Source organism: Melitaea cinxia, chromosome 1 (assembly GCF_905220565.1).
Source record: "Melitaea cinxia chromosome 1, ilMelCinx1.1, whole genome shotgun sequence".
NCBI lineage: Eukaryota > Metazoa > Arthropoda > Insecta > Lepidoptera > Nymphalidae > Melitaea > Melitaea cinxia.
The window spans coordinates 16,888,513-16,904,994 of record NC_059394.1 but is presented as its reverse complement, the minus strand read 5'-3'; the positions used below and the strand labels follow the sequence as shown (position 1 = coordinate 16,904,994).

General features: G+C 33.0%; 1 protein-coding gene across 1 annotated transcript in view; it reads right to left on the bottom strand.

Moving 5' to 3' along the window:
• Positions 1–16,482, bottom strand: part of LOC123654458 (kinesin-like protein KIF21B) — a 50,872-nt gene that overhangs the window by 18,080 nt on the left and 16,310 nt on the right. Inside the window, exons 2-8 of the mRNA XM_045590360.1 lie at positions 4,103–4,345; positions 3,323–3,644; positions 3,074–3,232; positions 2,793–2,995; positions 2,269–2,505; positions 1,584–1,739; positions 481–662 (exon numbers count right to left, since the gene is read on the bottom strand). Of these exons, the coding sequence (XP_045446316.1) occupies positions 481–662; positions 1,584–1,739; positions 2,269–2,505; positions 2,793–2,995; positions 3,074–3,232; positions 3,323–3,644; positions 4,103–4,345 (1,502 nt within the window). The remainder of the gene's footprint in view (positions 1–480; positions 663–1,583; positions 1,740–2,268; positions 2,506–2,792; positions 2,996–3,073; positions 3,233–3,322; positions 3,645–4,102; positions 4,346–16,482) is intronic.

The following is a 16,482-nucleotide window of genomic DNA, read 5'->3' as shown; positions in this document are numbered from 1 at the left end:
TATCTCATATTATTATTGTGTTAATTTTTTCGCAAATAGTACGAAAAGTAGAGTATTTTCCTCGGTGATAAAGCTGTCTTGTCTGAACGAAAGTCTTGGGTGAACTTAAATCCCTCGCTATTCTCAGAGCTCGTCTTAAATCCCTCGCTTCGCTCGTGATTTAAGTTTTTAACACCCTCGCTACGCTCGGGAGTAAACCTCGAGTCCTTCGTTACGTTCGCGATTTAAATCGTCACCCGCGACTGAAGACAGTGCTTTATCCCCTTGGTTAATAATCTACTATTGCTTATTTAAATCGAGTAGTTTGTGTAAATCTGCCACAGATTTACCATATGGGAATAAAAGCTTATATTGGAAAACTATTATTTTTCAAGTTTGAAGTTTTACAACACAAAAAATTATACAAAATGGCTTTTTGCTTTTGATAGGTGAAACTGAGTAATGAAGATGGTAACGGGTTATTATTCAAGAGTTTTGAACTTACCGCTAGCCTCGTCGTCATCTGAGTCGCTGGCGTCCTGCTCATTGTCCGAAGGTTCGGAATCACCAGCGCTCTCCCCCTCTGCGCGTTCGCGTTCACCTATAGGCTGAGCTCCGGAACTATCTGTTAGCTTCCGCTGGAACTCTAGCTCGCCCATACTCCTCGCTAGCAACTCCTTCTCCTGGAAATAAGAATTTTTTGCTAGATTTTACTTCTGGACTTCATTTTTAAATATCACGATAACCGTTATAAAGGAGTAAACTTCAATCGCGTGTCGGAGCTATCACACACACTTTTTTTTCTAATTTAAATTTTATATTTAGAATCAACAACGGCAAATATACTGCAAATATGTAATTTTTTTTTATTTGTACTTTTACAAAAACAAGTTTTTATAACTCATAGGAATATAAGGTAATGAGATAAAAATACCATCGGTTCATAATTTGAATCTGTAGAATTAGGAGTATCTCTAAAATACTGGATCTATTAAGCTTGTCTATAGTTAGACATTTCTTCTATAATAATATAATAAATGTATAAATCCAACTCATTTATTAATTAAATAAACCAATTAAAATAAAATAGAAAAATTTATGTACTCCTTATAAGGTAGAGTAAATATGGCGTTTTGAATCGCGAAAAATGCACAATTACCAAACAATAAAGCAACGACCACTAAACAAAACGTAAAAATAATAAGTTGAACGCAATGTTGCTTACTCATTGCTTTATTAAAAATATTATACATTCAGATTGAGTTTTGTACAAATTTTTAGGTCACCGCAATTGTATTCCAATTTTTTATACAGTTAATGTAACTGTAAGCCTTTGTCTTATTTAAATCAATTGTTAAATTAATAAAAACGTCAATGACGGCTGGGGATGTGGCGCTAGCGGTTGTGAGAATATTTACTTCAATTAAGTAGGCTTTAAATGAAATTTTGAATCGTAATTTTATAAAATATTTAATTATTACTTAATCAGTTATTTATTTACAGTTAAAGTAAGCCTTTTCAATTTGAATGTGCATTCTGCTGAGAAGAACCGGCAAGTATTTTAACCGTTACTCTTTGAAAAACTGTCAATAATAATGTCTTACCTTATATAGTTCTCGTTTAGCGTCATCCAATATGGTGGACGCGTCGAGAAGTGAAGAGTCGTGTCTGGTCCTCGCTTCCCTTTTTCTGCTTGCTTCATATAAGGCGTTTGCTTCCATTAATTGTGCTCGTAAGTCTTCAATTTCACTAACATAACCCTGCCAACAATGTTTAATTTTAACCCATCGCAAGCTTCAATCTTTGAAAGTTTTGAATTTATTTAAGTAAAACAGCCGGAAACAGAAAATATATATGACCCTATTCAAGCCATTTAACTGATATTAAAAAAATATTTGAAAGCATAAGTTGATAGATTGTTACTTTTAATGCAAGAACTACATAGCTGATTGCAATAAGACTTGCTATGGAGATCCATTACACACACAAGTTATTTTCATCGACATTTTCACCTGAAATAATTGGTAAATAGTATTCAATCCTATTTCGGGTTGTCTGGAAGAAATGGCTAACTAGCCATGAGACCGCCTCTAATACTACACATTCTTAAGTTGTCTGTATTATTATTATTTTGTATTTGCATATTGTGGTGTACAATAAAGGGTAAATAAATAAATATAAATAAATAAGTATAAATAAATAAATATAAATAAATAAATAAAAAGTGGAAATATAGAAGTCTTAACAATTCATAACTTAACATTGCAAAAATTACACAAATAAATTTACCTGTACCAAAGCCGTTAAAGAACAATCGTTTGTCTCTGGACTACCATCTTTAGGCGCCCACGTGCCCAACGCCTTTTCTGCCACGAGTTCACTGTTCCTGGCTGATAGCTGTTCTATGGTGCCTTGCATGGCCTTTACCCGACGTCTGAGGGATTCCACTTCGGCGTTCAATATCGCGTTTTCTTGGACGACATCGCTCCAACCTTCTTCACCATTCTCAGATACAACTCTTTTACCCTATTAAAGACGTAGAACCACTTCATTAAACATATTCTCCTTACCTTTTAAAATTTTAACAGTTAAAGTTCTTTTCTTTGATGTAAATAATGATGGAACTGTTTTTACTTAATTTTAGTACCTCTTTAAAATAACAAGATAAATATAATTTTTCTAAATCTTCTAAAAATTACCAAATATATAACTATTTCACGACATCAAACAACTTTGGAACTTTTTCTGATTGGTTCCTATGTCCATAACTAATTATATTACGGAAATCATAGACGAACAATTTTATCAATCACCTGTTTGTATTCAGCCAGTTCGAGCTGCAATCGAGCCACCTCCTGGCGTAGTTGGCTAATCGTCCGCGAAGTTAAATCTTGGTTCACGACACAACGGTTCTTGATATTGCGTGCACGGTTAGCGTACTTCAACGTATTTAAAGTTTCCATAAAATCTCTATCGCTTGGCGACACGCATGCTATCATCACTGTATTACTGTTACCTGTCGAGAAAAGAAATACATTAGTAATGTACCTTAATTAAGGTGAAAATGAAAAAAAAAAATATATGATTTTTGTACCTCCTAGAGAATCCTGTAATAGCCTCGTCAATTTCGAATCTCTGTAAGGCACGTGTGAAACCCTACGCGACTTGTCACCCAAAGCTGATATCACGTTACCAAGCGCGAGTAAACCACAATTTATCGATATTCCTTCCCGAGCTCGTTCGCCAGTCGCCCCTACAGTTAGGACAAAATATAAGTGTCATATAACTAACACACGAGTGTACATCATTTAAGCTAATTCTTTCTTATGGTGGTAGAACTCACCCGTCCGCTTCAGACGTTCAGAACCAGCTAAATCGACGAAGTGAAATTTGGCAGTCAATGTTTCGTACTGTTCAGGAGTTTCGCCATCCGTCTCCTTATCTACTCCATCTTGGTCGGCAGCAAGCCGCCTCTGTCTAAGGAGTAGTGTGAATACTGCGTGTGATCGAGATGAGGATGAGTTCATGTTAGTAGCAGCCGTGGTACGCGCGAGAGCGCCTGCTCTTAGTGCTCCGAGGGCTTCTTTGACGCCTCTCACTGCTCGCATTGACGCACCAACAATTTTAACGCCACCGCAACCATCCTCTGTTATCCTAAGCGCACCCTAAAATGAAATTTCAGAAATCTTAAGAAATGAAACAGTTACCCGGACCTAAAAAGTAAACTATATTAAAAAGAACTCGTATCATTATGTAAATATTCGTTAGTTAAGAATAGCGTGTTCTGGTACGGTTAATTCTTCAATACTCAGCATTTTCTTGGAATTCGAGGCTTTTGTGAATTAACGACTATTTGTATGAGCAAAAATCCGTATTCTTTGTAAATATTAGCCATATACTCATTACTCGAGTAATACTCAGGCAAATAATAATATATAAATATGTAAATTAAATATAGCTCGTTACTGATATTATTATATTCGACTTAAGTAGCAGATGACCTTGTGAATACGGTTCTAAACTTGTTTCGTAAAAGTTATTTACCATTGTTTTTAGCTCAATAATAGCGAATCTATTAGTTAGAACACGTAATTGGTGTTAACTCCCACTAAGTGGTACTAACTTTAGCGAAGGGATCCTTGGCTGGGTCGAGCAAGTCGACTATGTCTTCATTGTACAGCTCGATGAACTGCGCTTGTACTGAGAATTCCGGCGGGAGCTGTCCTTGAGACCGAGCCGCTTCTGCTCTCTCGTCAGCACCAGCGAAGAGATCTCGAATCGCTCGAGGTATGATACCTCTTTTATCTTCGTCCACTACTTCGCCTTCCCACCCGCTTCCCATCGTGTACGTCTTGCCGGAACCTGTCTGTTAACAAGGAAAACGTTTTTATTTTATGTAATTTTTGAAGTAAAACTTTTTTACGCACGCTTGACTTGGTGAATGCGTGACAAGAGCGTTACGAAAAGTGTGATCAGGCGAGGCGAACGGAAGTTGAGAGGGAGATATAAGTTGGTGAAGATAGAAAGAGAGAGAGAGTTATATTTCGTATATTACTGCAGGGGCAACTAAAGAAGTTTTACTTCAGTCGTGTGGTCTAAAGCACACACGATTTTTTTTACAGCCACATTTTATTTAGCCAAGCTTTACCGCTTGGTAAAGTAAAATCAATATTGTGCGTGTGTAATAATTAGTTTCATAATATTTTTTTTTAAATAAAAACAGTAACATTGACTGCATAATAATTTATTGCGTTTTACTGTTAAGCACAATGCTATGAGATGACTAATTTTACATGTAAAACTTACGATAATTTTTTTATGTATATTTAGTAATCAAAGTGACCAAGTGAGCAAAACGAGATGTTTTTAAATGTAGGAATCGGACTTTAAATATTTATAAATTTTCATAAAAAGCTGTCTGGCGAACAAATGTATATTTATTATTTTCATTAAAACTTTTGTTATATTATAAGAACAGTATATCAAACATAAATAATTGTGTTTGCTCGCAAACGAAAAAAAAAAACCGACTTCAATTACATCGACAAGTAATACAAAATGCGAAAAAATAGTCAAGCAACTACGCGTTATCAAAGATTACTCAAAAAGTAGTTATCAGATCTCGATAAAATTTGTATGTAACCACATGATAAACATCAGCTTTCGATTAAATTAAAAATTATCAAAATCGGTACACCCAGTAAAAAGTTATTGCGGATTTTCGAGAGTTTCCCTCGATTTGTCTAGGATCCCATCATCAGATCCTGGTTTCCTTATCATGGTACCAAACTAAGGATATTCCCTTTCCAACAAAAAAAGAATTATCAAAATCGGTACATCCAGTAGAAAGTTATGTGGTATAATACAACGTAGGTCGACGAAAAAAGCGTCAAGTAAAAACGCATTATTAGATATAACTCGAAAAGTAGTTCTTAGATCTCAAATAAATTTAAATGGGACCAATTGGCACACAAAACCTTTCGATTAAAACAAAATTTGTCGAAATCGGTCTACCCGGTCAAAAGTTCTGATGTAACATACATAAAAAAAAAAAAAAATACAGTCGAATTGAGAACCTCCTCCTTTTTTGGAAGTCGGTTAAAAATAATTGGAATTCTATTACCATAGTTACAAGAAAATTGTAACAATCTATATATCTCAGATTCTGTTCAATGGTGATATAATTTTGACACATACCTATAAACATCATAAAAATTGTCACAAAATCCAAGCTTTAATGATCTCAAACAAAGATAATGCAGATAACTGAAACTAGCCGTTAGATGACAGTTAAAAGATCCGTAAGGGGTAAAGCGATATTAAGCTATTACGAGCCTCTCGATACGGACCAGTCTTGCGATCTTCATGCAATTTTAACGGCGCTTCGCCCGTCTGGCGTCTCTTCGTCTATCGTGTCGCACGCGTGACCACAATACGAGACTACGGTGCAAGCGCCATAAATTAGGAAGCTTACGCACTGAGTTTATATAATCATTATTACACGGTGTGAATAGCTGTGAACGTTCACAAACACCGCGATAATAACATGGGAAGTGTTATGTAATGTCTGTGTACAGTTTAAAACTTATTTTACTCTGTAATTATTATAAATCGGTTGATCAAGATTTTTTTGAATTTATTATATTTTAATACCTTCTCCTACATGGAAAAAGAGGCTTATGCCCAGTAGTGAGATATTACAGGCTGAAGTAATATTTTAATTAAATTTAATAAAGATACTCTTTCTCCATAATATAGTATGCTAGTTAATTATGCTACGGTTATTTTTCCACAAATGAAACTTTAAAACATTTTGGACAAATATATTCTTTCATTTAGAAAAAAAAGTGTGTAATATGTACGCGCGTAAGAAGTAATACTTCATTGGCTAGCTAACTTCACGTTGCTAACCTCTTCTTCGTTGACTAGCTAACTTCAGGGTGTCTGTATTTATAGTGACAGTGTGAGCGCGCATCGTCAAAATTTACTCTCATCATTTTTCCCTAACGCGTCAAAAGGAATATAACTTCAAAAAAAAAAAGCTTTAATATTAAATATAGTTTTACCAAATGACCAGTAGTTTGAACAATTTTTAAACAATTTGTCCCAACAATAACATGCCAGTGTTAGAGAATAGAAAGGTTTTTCTTTCGCGAGGGATCTACATTCATCAGATAAAGTATAACAATTGTGAAAGTATGTCTAGATAGACATAACTCGGAATTCTTGAAAGCGATTTCAGAAAGAATACAATTATATTCGCGGGTCATTTGAAAGCAAAGCACGGAGAGTAGCGAATAGTTGCTTGGTTGAAATAACAGTGTTGTTTTTATTGTAATAATTTATTATTAAAAAAAAGTTAGTAGGACTGAAGACTGCGGGGGCTGTTGTGATAGATAAACAGTATATCAAACATAAAACTATACGATGAGCAATTTCATTTTCTCGGTTTTATTAAGTTTTATAATGTTTTGATTGATCAAATTGAATCCGTATTAATTTCGAATTTCAATAAAAAATGAATTAGAAATGAATGTAACTTACTTAAAGAAAATTATCATTACTTTCAGACGAATATTTTCTTTCAAAAGATTTATTCATGATGTATATCAGCTTTATTTTCACATTTATGTGTAGATAGTAAAAGAAAAACATCCAGACATAAATGCATAAATTGTTTTCTAATGTTTACGCGAATTTTACTCATTTAATGAAACAACTTTTTTCGGATTTTATCGCGGTTTATTATTAACTTTTGATTCCCGACGTTTCGGATACTTTACAGCAACCATACTTACAGCATGGTCCTCCCGTGACCATGGTTGCTGTAAAGTATCCGAAACGTCGGGAATCAAAAGTTAATAATAAACCGCGATAAAATCCGAAAAAAGTTGTTTCATTAAATAAATTCAGAAGTCATCTACGACGTTATAAAATCCTCGCAACGAAAGTGTTTTCAGACAATCCACGTTATTACTTGTTAGTATGCCACGGGCGCTGTCGGGAAACAATGACGGAATTATCAAACGGATCGTTCGAGCATTATATTCGATATCAGACCGGAATGAAAAAAAAAGCAGCTATGATGGTGGCGTTGCGTTGTACGATGAAATACAATGAGGATAGAGGAACTAATGAAGCACTAAATAGAATTACTGAAATGGTAAATTTTGCTGTGATGACAAAAGATTAAAATAATATGAAAATTCTTGAAAAACTTGGTGGTGTATGTAAAATGCTTTTTTGCATCTTTGATAGACAGGTTACACGATAGAATACGGAGTAAATAAGAATTCTATTACTTAAATAATTTTATGGTTCGTGTAGAATGTAAAAAAATGTCGTTCAGTTTGCAGAGTTATAAAATAAATAAATTTCTAAAATAAAAATAGCCTAAGTTACTCCTTATTACATCAGATATCTGCCAGTGAAAGTCCTGTCAAAAGCGGTCCAGCCGTTTCAGAGATTAGCCGGAACAGAAAGACAGACAGACAGACAGACAAAATATGTAAAAAATGTTATTTTGGTATATGTACCGTGTAAACATCCATATGCATTTAGTAAAAAGCGGTTATTTTAATATTACAAACAGACACTCCAATTATATTTATTTGTATAGATGGCTTTATTATATACTTAAATATTTATTAGGACGAGATTCTTGAGTACTGTCTTTTCGATGATAAATACAATGTGAGTAGTTAGAAAACTTTCTGAGCTCTTTGTAATAAATAATTCATTTTCGTTGGCCTGTTTGTAATAAATTCATTTCTACACGTGTAAGTATATTGGATGTCGCATTTACAACTTTTATGAGAACGGAATAAAATAAAATGTGTTCGTTTTTATTCCACCAGGATGTTAAAAAAGTGCACAGACCTCATTAATGGTAAGCGGTTACCGTAGCCTACGGATTACTGTAGTACAGATAGATCGCAAGCGTCTTGCCGACCGCCGACCCACCCCAGGAGCTTTGGCTACTTTACTAACACAGGAACAGAATACTACTTGAAAGCATTATTATTAACTAGCGACCCGCCCCGGCCTCGCACGGTTGCAAAAAATACCAGTATTCCTCTACTATATTATGCATGTACTATACATATAAACCTTCCCCTTCAATCACTCTATCTATTAAAAAAACCGCATCAAAATCCGTTGCGTAGTTTTAAAGATTTAAGCATACATAGGGACAGAGAAAGTGACTTTGTTTTATACTATGTAGTGATCAGTTACCTTCTGTAAGCTTAGTTACTTCAAAAGTCGGACTGCTCCAAATTTTGAGCAAGATATAGCTGTCTGCTAATTCATATTACAATAATAATAACATTTTATGGTACAAGAAAAAAAAATAGGTAAGTAACATTAACAAGAATCAGTAGAACTATGTACAAAAGGCGGTCCTATTGCTAAATAACAATCTCTTCCAGGCAATCTTAGGGCAACGAAGACGATATATATATAAATTCATACTACATAAATAATAATTTTTTAAACAAGATCAACAGTGACAAAAGGAGATAATCATAATTATTTACTTGTACACACATATATAACGCATTATTAATATTTAAACTAATTTTTTCAAGATATGTAAGATAATATTTATCGATTAAATGTTAATATAATCAAGTTCAACGTTAATAGTAGACATTAATCATTTTTTATCGACACATGTTTGTTACTAATAAAAGTATCGTATAGTAATCGTTATATTAAGTTGACCTTACCATCTACAAACGTATGTTACACCGTACATAAGTAAAACTCGTTTTATATGTGTTACGTAGATATCATATCATATATCATTATTATGAATAGTTCCTAGTGACTGTTAATTTTTTTTAAATATGTAAATTATAAAAATAACACTCAAAAATAAATTTATGTAAGATCATTATTTCTGTAGGGGCAACTAAAAAATCGTTACTTTTGTCGTGTGGTCTAAAGCAAACTATGTCTATTAATAATAATTAATTTGTACTAAATTAATAATAAAAATATATTTCTAAACCAATTTTCGAAAAACAGTCCAAAGTTGGCACTTTGGACACATTAAAAAAATCGGTAAATTACGATATATTGATTCAAAAAAAAAAATTAATACTGATAAGTACAAATAGTTCTTCTCGTAGATAAGTATAAGGATAGTAGAAGGTCGTGAAAAATGCAAATACATTGTTTGGCTACTCTGGTCAACGTTATCAAGCCTTATCACTTTATCTCAAGAGCGAGAGTTATGATAAAATACAATCACGATAGTGATTAAAATAACATTAATAATTTATGCCATTATACACTCTATTTTTTTGGATATAAAGTCCATTACTTTCGAGCAATATTGGGTCTGTATAGAGGTATGTATGGACCCTGGCGCCTCTGTTTGAACAAGGTGCAGAATTATCATTACAACGCATGTTTGGAAGGAATCTGTTAGTCTATTATGACTCAAAGGGTAATACTTATGTCATGACTACATAAACGTTATGGTGGCCGAGATGTCGTCACTGCATTACCTATAATAATTCGTAATTCGTTATCTTGTTTTCATAATCCTTAGTTTCCAATTTAAACAGCCTAAAGAATCGTTTGTTAAAAATACTATAAATAAATCTTTTGATGTTAAATTAAAAACAGTAAATCGATTCCATTAAAAATATCGTGGCACATAAACGAGCCGAAATGAAATTAACAGCTACATCCGTCGTGCCGGGCTTAAAAGGAAATATTTAATTGGACTCGCGCCAATAACTGAACATTCGATGAAAAAGCTTCGTACATACGATATAATAAAATATAAAGAGAAAAAAAAAATTTTTTTTTTGTTAGTTTGTAATGCATACACTGAAAAATTAAAAAGTATTTCAAAAAGTCATTCACCAAAATGCTACATGAGTAAAAATATAGCCCCTAATATTTAAACGGTAGAAAACAGTATATGTATGTATGAAAACAGCAAATGTCACAATACATGTACAATAATCGCACGACAATTGTTTACCGACAATCTTTCAACAAATGTGGAGTTTATTATAAAGTATATAAGTGCAGTCCTGTATTGCGAGCTTTGTTTTATTTCCTCGTTGTGCGTAAACTGTGTTATGACATAGACGTAGGTGCTTGTTTTATGGTGTTAAATTGGCTTTACTTAAGGTAATGTTTGGGAAGCGATTATCGGTATATAATCATTACATATTGCCGTATATCACTACGTACTTTACTTATGTATTAAGTTCGTTTGTTAACATCTATCAAGGTTAGTTAGTAGTAAACCTATAGTTATTTAAAAACTTTTTGTTAATTATTTTATATTATACATTTATAAAACATAAAGTAAAGGATACAAATCATTCTTAATTAGATAATTTTACTACACACGGTATAAGTTAATTATTATTCAGTCATTTGCAATAAAAAAGGTAAACAAAAAACACACAAAGACTTAAAAGTCTTATAAGATTGAATTAATCAAAATCAATAAATTAATGAGGTGTGCAAGAATGAAGGTCGATTAGGCACAAGACGTAAAAAATCGTTCTAAGGTCAAATGAATAATTAATTAAATCGGTATATCTCAATATCTGACGTTCAACAATTTACTGTAGGATTAGAATTCTTTGTCAAGGTCTCGAAATACATATACACACACATATACACATACGCTGAGACAAAACTTGTCGAAATGCACGAGAATAAAATGGTCCATTTATAATACTTATATTAATATTATACAACTAATGTTCCTATTTTTTGTTTAAACGCTAATTTTACGCGCCGTCTTCAAACTTATAATTGTATATTTTTGTCAGATTATGTTTCATAAAATGTTTAGAATTCCCTAATGTGTGGGTAACACAAAAATAAATAATACGAATACTTATATAGTTTTAGTGTTATTACACAGTTATTGTTAACCACACACAGCTCCCCTGCAATATGTTCGATCTGTAAGTGATCATTACGTCCTGCTACAATGGCCCGACCCAGACCCCTAACCCTCACTATGACGTTCAATTTCATGTACAAATAGACGTTAGAGCGATTCAATTAACAAATAACTATTAAGATTAAATAAAATTAGAGTTATTCAAGCATTTTAGGGTTTAAATAAGCTTTTATTAAAGTTTTATATCTGTTTACCTAAACATAAATATTAAAAAAAGAATTGAGTTTTCATTATTCAAAAAAATTATGTACTACAGATAATATTATGGTGATATTTATAACCATTGTTATAGATTAAAAACATTTGAGTCTAGTTTTTTTTTGCAAAAAACATTTTTGTTCTGTTCTACCAACCTACAATATCATTACAACGCTACACTTTCTAAATAAGAACTCCGAAAATATACGTTTGCTTATAGATATAGTGGATGTTGTTGACAAAATTTATCCTGTAAATAAGTTACGAATAGACTTTGATAGCAAGAGGTACAATTGGCCATTAGGATCTGCTTATCTCAATTAATAATCTATAAAGGGGTTGTTTCAAATTTATATGGAGCCTGGGCTAGGTATTTGTACAGTATTTTAAAATGTTCAGGTTCATGAAATAGTAATTATTTCTTCATTATTTCTCATTAAAAAGCCTTTTTTACGAGGCAGTTTTTATTTTAAGAATTAAAATCGCAACCACTTGGCATCCTTTTTGACAATGACATGTACACAAATGTCATGATGACATTTTACATAATTATAAATAACTAAAACAATTGGTACCTACGCATCCAACAACAAGTCGATTTTGAGGAGACCTGTGTCTTGTATAAGCAAGTTATTTTACTCTTTGCCTGTGTCTAGTAATGGGTTGTGAAAAGGGGCTGAGACGGATATTTCAATGTCTTATTTATTTAAATACTGACATTTCATCTAACATAGATAACAAAAATACAATAATACATAGGCATAGATATAGTAAAAAAAAGTAGATAATGCGCGGCCTTTGTTGTTAGTGAAGCCACAAAACTCGGCTCCTTCAAGTAAACACACGCGCTCACGCACACATATGCATCAAACTACGCTCATTTTCGTTAGTATCTCACGGGGCCTCGTACAGTAACTTTGCCTTCAAAATGCCGTTCTTTTGTAATTAAATGGTGCAAAAACAATACCAAAGTGAACGAAAAGTCTGAAGAAATATCGTTTCACACGTAAGTACATATAAAACTTTAAATTTATTGTTATTCCAAAATAATATTGAGGTTATTCGGAACTTATAATTTCAATGTCACGAAATGACGTACCACGGGAGTGTTGCCAGTAGTTCTTTTTTTCAATACCCCAAAATGTGGGTAAGTAAATTGTACGCAATCAGAAAAATAATTAAGTAAAAAGTAGACATAGTTATTGTTTTTTTTTCTCGTGTTATTTTATGTTACATAAATTGAAAATAAAAAAATCAAAATATATTTATGAATTATTAACTCGTTTGTTTTATGTTTTAACTTTTTACAATTTTTGAGTAAACTAGGTACCCATATTTTACTATCAAATTTCATGGTTTTAGGTTTCCAACGAATATTTTAATGAGAGGTGAATGGGTAGCGGCTGTAAGACTGAGAAAATGACCACGATTATGCTGGCCATGCGCATAAAGTCAATTTAATACGATTAGTGATTGAAAAATATTTGAACATAAGACTACATCATATTAGTAAAATGCAAACAATGACGATGACTCTGAGTTCTAAGCGACTTAAAAAACTTAATTATTTAAAAAACGAATTAGAAACTTAATTATTTAAAAAGCGAATTTAAAAAACTTATACAACATAAAGGATTCTAGGTTTAAGAAAAATAGTTAAAAAAAACCGACTGCAAACTGAAAAGAGATAAACAGAGGGGATAGGAAGTGTCCATTCATACGATTATCTTACGAATATATTTTTTTATTATTCTACCGATTTTTTGTTTTATTTTTAGTAAATTTATTTAAAACTATAAACAGGTTTTTATTTTCACATACCCATTTTACCTATATTAAATTAATTGTTTAATAAAAATTTTAGGGACTTTTTTTAAAAGGTGTCAACACTTCACTCACTCACACATCTTTAAAAAAGTGGCTTCAGTTTTCTGTTCTAGGTGCGTTATCTACCTTTTTTTACTTGATCTATGTACATAGGTAGATGGCGTGGATGCACTTCGAGAGTTACCATTCTACGTATGTACCCAATTATCAATTTTATAAACTACCTCTAAATCACTGTAAAACTACTTAAATGCATATTTTATTTTAACTTCTATGATTTTATACTATTTTTTCGAATACTGTACAAAGACCTGGTCCAAAACGAAACAACCCCTTTTAGGTTCATATTTGTGATGAGAATGATGTGATGTGATCGCACGGAAACGATGCTGCCGACGAGCTTGCAAGACAGGGGTCCAGTACAAAGGTTGCCGGCCCAACCATCCTATTGCCGTTACCATTTGGACAACTGCGCTCGTGGGTAAGGCAACGTACACGTGCAAATCACAATGCCCTTTGGGCAAACCAAACCGGCTGTAGACAGTCCAAATTGATACTCACGGAAGTATCACCGCACCTAGCGTGCCGACTGCTCAGTCTCAACCGCCTGGACATCAGAATAGTTGTTGGCACGATTACCGGCCACATGGCACTCAATCACCAACTATTCATCATGAATGCAACAGACAGCCCTCTTTGCAGGGGCTGTCTGGCTGCTGAAGAAACAGCCGCCCACGTAATCCTGGAATGCGAGGGAGTGGCCGCACACCGGGCTACCATCCTTAAGGAAATAAGGACGCTCCGAGAAGCCTGTGAACGCCCCAGGAGGCTTCTGAGCTTCTGGAAGGAGCTGGGCTGGCTGAATTAGCCAGCCCACTTTTTCACGCATAATGAACCACCTTTGCGTCTAAATGCGGAAAATCGAGCCCAATACAAATACAAATACAAAAAATTGTGATGAGAAATATCTCATAAATATATTGGATTCGATGGTAAAAAAGAATGATATATCATAAACTATTATCTGTTAGATACCGTCATCTGTCGAACATCAGTCTCCACAACCAGTGACCCTTTAATCTTGTTATAGCCTTCATTTGGGGATATAACTTTGAAAATGGACATTTTTTTTATAAAACATACAATTCAGTCGTGCTCAGTAGGTTTGTTTTCATTAATAAATTAATGGTCAAAAGTTGGTCAAATAATATTGACATAGCTAATGATATTACCGTGACATTTACTAATGATATTACTTAATGACATAGATATAATATAAATAAAGTACACATTGAATCATCAATTAATGTTTCAACAGCATGACACTTCGTTTTAAAACTACTCCGAGACGCTAATAAACCAACAGTTATTACAACTTCAAACATTACATAGCCACCGGCCTTGTGGACGTAATATTTACGTACAAGATTGAAACAAGACTTTTTCTGTACCAATAAATCAACTATAGGGAAATCTTGGAAATATTTAATAAAGACATTAAAACATAAATTAGAAATCCTCAGTCATTATAGATATCATCATCTTCCGCATTGTCAATTAGGTTCATGTCAACTTCAGGAGCATTATAAGCGTAGCATCATCACAAATGCTTTATACTATTCGCGCTTTTTTTATATAGAAAAATATTGAAGACAAAGTTTGTAGAGAATTTAAGCTCTACTATATTTATGGTGAATAGGAATACGATTATAGAAAAAAAAAACCGGGATATGAGACTTTTGATAAAACATTTAGACTATCAAAATAAAGATTTACTGCCAAAGTTCCAGCTTATAGTGTTTCATTTCGAAATCACCCTGTTTTCAGCTTATCTGATTGCAATATTAAAATAATGTGCTGATAATGTCATCACTATGACAAATTACATTTACTACATAATTTTCACGACGAGTTAAGTTACGCGTGATATTAAACGTTTCCTGATAAAACACAATATTCGTTTAAAAGCATCTAACTTTATTTATACAATATGTGACACATATAAATTAATTTTAATCTACATGTACATGTCATCAATGACACTTCGATTACATTACGGAAATTGTATGTGTATTAGCTTAGAAAGTAAGGGCCGTCGACTTCAACTTTATTAACACTAATACAGATATATTTACGAAATGAAAGTTTTACGATCTCGTAAGATTTGTTTCTCATTTCCTCACATTCTAAATCGCATATCCGTTGTAATAAATCTCATAAAAATATGTTAAAATAAATAGAGTTGTAAAATTTTATCGCGATTTATCGATGTATTGGTTCTTTGTTCGATCTGGAAGTTTGTGTTCTATGTGCGTCAGAACATCCGATGCAGGACTTTATTCTACACCTTAAAAATTGCTGGTAATTTATCGATATATGATGAGCGAATCAGAAAAACCACTGTGGTCAGTTTTGTAAAAAATGAATAAATAAATACATTAAGTAGACAGTGAAATTTGTTGATCGTATATATAATGCGACCAATTCATACTCGTAGATCTGTCAAATAAATTAAAAATATTATGATATTTTAGCTTTGTATATCATTATTAACTTTCGTCTTGTCAAATGAATCGAAATTACTTCAAGTACAAATAATTCATTATGGTAAATACCTTAGTTATCTAGGAATTTATCTCCCTAAGCTTTGCTTGGATTGTTTTCAAGTCTGACAATCTAACCCAGTTTTAATCGATTCCTAAGTTACAGAGCCTACCCTTTCTCAACTTACTTGTAAGACTAATTAATTATTTTATACAAATAAGAGAGAATATATTTTTTGCTAAAAAGTAAATTACCGCGACTAATTAATCAATGTCACCGGCGGTCGACCTCACTGAGCGTCAATGAGTCAGCTGGACAACGTTCTAGAGGACCGTTTAGTGTGTAGGAAACGGCAAGGTATGCGACCAAGATGCACATCAAGTAGTGCGCGCCGCCTGCCCTTCTACGGCGCTTGGCGCACCATAGAAGTCCTTCAGTATGACATAGAAAAACCTCACAAACTAAATCAGATCTTGTACCTTTGACAT